The sequence below is a fragment of the Pinus tabuliformis genome, chromosome 5_1, assembly GCF_031772625.1.
Source record: "Pinus tabuliformis cultivar Carrire ecotype Pingquan chromosome 5_1, CPIR1, whole genome shotgun sequence".
In the NCBI taxonomy this organism is placed as follows: Eukaryota; Viridiplantae; Streptophyta; class Pinopsida; order Pinales; family Pinaceae; genus Pinus; species Pinus tabuliformis.
Window position 1 is genome coordinate 243,592,658 of NC_142305.1, and position 4,765 is coordinate 243,597,422.

General features: G+C 34.4%; 1 protein-coding gene across 1 annotated transcript; it reads right to left on the reverse strand.

Moving 5' to 3' along the window:
* Positions 1-447: 447 nt before the first annotated feature.
* On the reverse strand, positions 448-4,501 carry LOC149164323 (putative histone H2A variant 1). Its single transcript, XM_089429438.1, has 2 exons — positions 4,328-4,501; positions 448-747 (listed from the first exon to the last, which is right to left on the reverse strand). Exons 1-2 carry the CDS (start codon positions 4,499-4,501, stop codon positions 448-450), a joined length of 474 nt encoding a protein of 157 aa, XP_089285564.1.
* Between the last annotated feature and the right edge of the window lie 264 nt (positions 4,502-4,765).

Below are 4,765 nucleotides of genomic sequence, written 5' to 3' on the forward strand. Positions count from 1 at the left end.
AATAATAATAATGAAAATCACATATTATTTTGAATAAATTCTTGACTCAACATAGTTATATCACAATATATTAAATGCATAACAACATTCTAATAAAAAAATAATTTAAAATAAAACCTAAACAGAAAATAATAATAATATAAATTACATATTATTTTGAATCATTGCTTAACTCAACATGATTACATATTAGTACATAACAATAAATATAATTATCTAAACATCCAAACATTAACATGCTTTATATATTTTCTCATAATAAAAATTAAAATACCTGTATGAAATATCAGTCTCAATGAGTTTAAAAAACACACATATATGAAGAAGGTTCAAACCAACCGCATACAACAAAATAAGGTAGACTATACTCCATTCCTAAATTCACTTGTGTGTACCGATCCAGCACTCCGTTTAGCTAAGCATTGGAACCATCCCCAAACATAGAAACTAATCTTTCTTTGCGGATTTGCACATAAGAAACTTGTGAATGTAAGGGATCACACCTCCACTTGAGATGGTACCTTTGATCAAGGTATCAAGTTTTTCATCTCCTCTGATGGCCAGCTGCAGATGCCTTGGGGTGATATGTTTCACCTTGAGATCTTTAGTAGCATTTCCTGCCAATTCTAAAATCTCTGCAGTAAGATACTCCAGAGTGGCTGCAGCATATACGGCTGCAGTAGCTCCCACCCTTTGATTTTGAGATGCTTGTGACTTCAACTGACGGTGGATCCGTCCCACTGGGAACTGCAATAAGAAAAACATTTCAATCTACATATCACAGGAGCCCTTTGTGAGAGTATTTGAATTGTGACAAAGCTTCAAAGAAGATATTTCTCTCAAGGAAAAATGTTCATAGCATTAATTCATTAGAATCAAGATTTAGACCCGAAAGTTTAAAGAAAATAAATGGATAGAAATGCAAGCCAAAAAATGAAAACAGCTTGGACAGAGTTCAACATATTAGATGAATTTTTCACACAATGCTTCATAGTATTTGAAAAATAATATAACTTCAGTGATGATGTTTTTTTCATAAAAATAAAATAAAATTCAATGGAATTGTTATAAATCTATTTCTCTATATTAAAAATTCGGTTAGTTTGTATTATGGTTTATTGTTATTGGAGTACACTAACATCAGGAAACTAATTCAACAGTTTAGTGTATGTATTAATAGATACACATTGTACATAACTGATTGACATCATATAATTTATATTTGATTTAGTTTCCATTTAGTGTGTTCTACATTGGCAGAAGGTAGTTCATCTACCCTTTTGATTGAAGTGAGCCACCAGTTTTGTGGTTAGCTAAAGCTAGTTTGCATAGATGGCAAGCAGATGTGATCTTGTAGCAAAATTTTTCTTAAGAATGTCTATGGGTTGAAGGAATGGTATGGAGATTGGCATGAAGATAATGTAATTTGGTAGGTGCATTGGAAAATTAATGTGGCCCCAAACACTGAATAACTTAAGTTGAATCAAGATTTTGATAGTCAAATTTGTAGAAAAATGACAAATGCAAATGCAAGTAAAAGAACTAAAAACATGCTCCACAAATTAAGAGAGGCCAGTATTTTAGAGGTAGAAGGTGTACATAATCAATACATGGACAGCAAGGTATAGCATGTCTAAGTAGGACAGTTGCAAGCATAATGACGATGGGATAGCAATGAAACTGGTGGAGCAAGCAAATAGGACAACTGCAAGCATGATGACAATGGGGCAACAATGAAGCTTGGTGCAGCAAGAAGATAGGACAGCTGCAAGCATGATGACACATTGGACAGCTGCAAGCATGCTGAGGCATGGACAGTAACAACATGGTTAACCATGTACAGCACTAGCATAGTGCTGCAAGTAAATTGGGACAGCAGTATAGTACTTGGTCTAGCAAGTACACAAAGCAGCAATGGTGTAGCAAGCACATGGGTGAGGCACTATCACAACTTAGGACATTGCCAAACAATGGGACAGTAGTGAAACATGGCATGGTGCAGCACCCTGAGGTGCATCATGATGACAAGAAGCAACTTGTCTTCAATTGATCTCATGTATCATCTTGTTAGAGACTATTTATGCTCTTATTTAGACAAGTCAAAGTATGATCTAGGCTCTTTGACTTCTATTGTAAATCTACTATCTCTCTATCTATCCACTAATCTATTGAAGAACATATAAGAAGAATAAGAAAAATTGATCAAGGATTTCCCCATATTGGGGTTTGTCCCTCTCCACATCTTGTGTCCTCTTGTCTTGGATTGTCTTCTACTATTTATGTTTATGTTCTATGCCCAGTTGATTGCTAATCTTGAAAATATATTGAGCTAACTCTGAAAATTGAATTAAATTGCTCTAAACATAGAACATACATAAACTTAACTTAACACTATTGCAATGAGAACAAAATTTAGCAAGGAGGATTGACTAGCATTTGATTGAACATTGTATAGGAGGCTTGTGTTCTTTGATTTGCTAATGTACTAGTGACTTCTAATTGTTCCTTTTATTTCAAAGGTATCTCCATATCTGCCTTAATATTCTCAATTTGAACATTTTGTTCAACTATCAACTTGAAAAAAAAATATTTCTGTACTTGGAGCTCAGTAATTTATTTGGTGATGAGTGGGTGCTTTATAGTTACAATCTTCAGTTTTTTTATGAGTTTTTTTTGTTTTGTATCATTTCCTCAGGTGCTTTAATGTCAGTAGGATCATATCTTAGTTTAATCACTAAATCTTCAAGAGCTTTAGTTCTGGTGTCTTTGGCCAAGGATGACATTCTTTCCATCTTAAGAAGTGAATAAATATTGTATGCTTCTATGACTGAACTTGTTAATGTTGAACACCTCATCTCACCATCTTGTTTTATGCAAGTCAATCTAATCAATTGCATGAACATTCTAGGTGTCAAAAGCAAAGACACATGTTTTGTAAGATTCCCCACTTTCACCCACTAGAACTATAGGTTCCAAGAAAGATAATTGGAAATGTCTCTTCTATGTGTCAAATGAAGACAACAATCTATGTTGGGTAGTAGAAGACAGTTTCCAGAATTCTAAATAAGTTGTGATCTTCAATGCTTCATTATTCCTCTTAAACCTAACAAAATATTTTTCTACTTAGAAAGGATATAGTTTCTAGTGTGAACCCTTTTCTGTGAGGATTCTTCTTGAGTGTTTTTTTCTTTCTTCTCTTGAAAACTAAAAATTCTGCAACTTGAGATCTCTGTAGGAGACATACCTTCCCTTGACCTCTTAGTTATTTTTTGACATAGGAGTTTGTAGGGATGTATCACTCACAATTTGCTCTTCAACCTAATGGAGTGTATTATGTTTCCAGTCTTGATTTGCATATTGCTTTATTTATGGTATAGGTGTATGTACATAAGGTGGGGTCCTCTCCTCCACACTTAATTTTGAAGTTATCCCTAAAGGATCATAAGACCATGTGAAACCCAATTTTAATTTCATTTGCTTCAATAAAACATATTCCTCCTTTGTTTTTGTTGTGCTATTGAGGAAGAAAGGGAAAATCTATGCATTCAGCTTAAAATGTGCATTTTTCTACCTTGATACAAAATGCATGTCATCCATATTCATCATTTTTCTCATGTATTTTAAGGCAATGATTCTTCTTGGCAGAAAAAAGGCAATGATTCTTTTTGGCAGAAAAAATAGTAACTTGTAAGCATGGAGTTCAAATCCATATGTCCTAAGTTCTATATAGTTATGGTAAAGACATCAGTGTCAAACCTTGGGTTACCCTGTAAAATGTAAAAGTCTCTTGATTTATGTTGAAATCCTTGGATAACATTTGTTAAAATTGACAACTAAAGCCAAACTCCTTGCAAATGAACTGAGCTCTTACAGGGATCTCTCATTCAATTGTAAAGTTGACATTATATATATTTCAATTCAAAAAATTACCCACATAGGAAAAATCAAAAGGAAATTACATTTTTATGAACACATTAAAAGACCCAAAATGCTATAATCCTCTAAAGTAACTATTCAATGCAAAAGCAATATTGGAAAAGACCAGGATAACATTTATGTTGAAACCCTTGGATATCAACTAAAAGCAAACTCCTTGGAAATGAAACTAGCTCTTACAAGGATCTCTGGTTCAATAGTAAAGTTCCCCTACAATATATATATTTCAATTCGAAACGGTTACCAACATAAACGTTGGAAAACAGACCGGGAATGCTATAATCATGTAACGTAACTATTCAATGCAATAAACGTTGGAAAACAGACCGGGAATGCTATAATCATGTAACGTAACTATTCAATGCAATATAAATCTGGGAAACACTAGAACCTGTAGGCCAGCACGAGCAGAGCGAGAAACCGGATTTTTCATCTCATTTTTATCGTTAGCGGCAGCGGTGGATTTCCCGTTCCCTGAGAGCTTCGCACCTTGGCCGAATTTATTGCCTTTCACTTGCGGTAGGCCCTTGGCACCTTTGCCAATTTGATTCTCTCCAACAACCATTGTGCCTGGTATATACTTCTAGATACTCTAATCGAGTAGATCTCTCTTATAGACCTGAAGATGGCGTCTTCTTCCCAGATCCTCCTCTCATGCACCTAGACAAGAAGAACCCACTTTACATGTCAATAATTTTCGGCTGTCCAGAAAGCATGGATTATTCAGCTAAAAAAAACAGCTAAATAGAGCAGTGCAAAAGTGCAGGAGGACTATTTGTATTTGAGCATCAAAGGCAGTTAATGGAAGCCATGACCTAGTTGATAATCA

Excerpts from the sequence above, each read along its gene's own strand:
- LOC149164323 (XM_089429438.1), bottom strand. The coding sequence starts at position 4,501 with ATGGTTGTTGGAGAGAATCAAATTGGCAAAGGTGCCAAGGGCCTACCG. Across the intron at positions 748-4,327 it reads CTGCTCGTGCTGGCCTACAG|TTCCCAGTGGGACGGATCCA; the intron begins GTTCTAGTGTTT and ends TTCTTATTGCAG.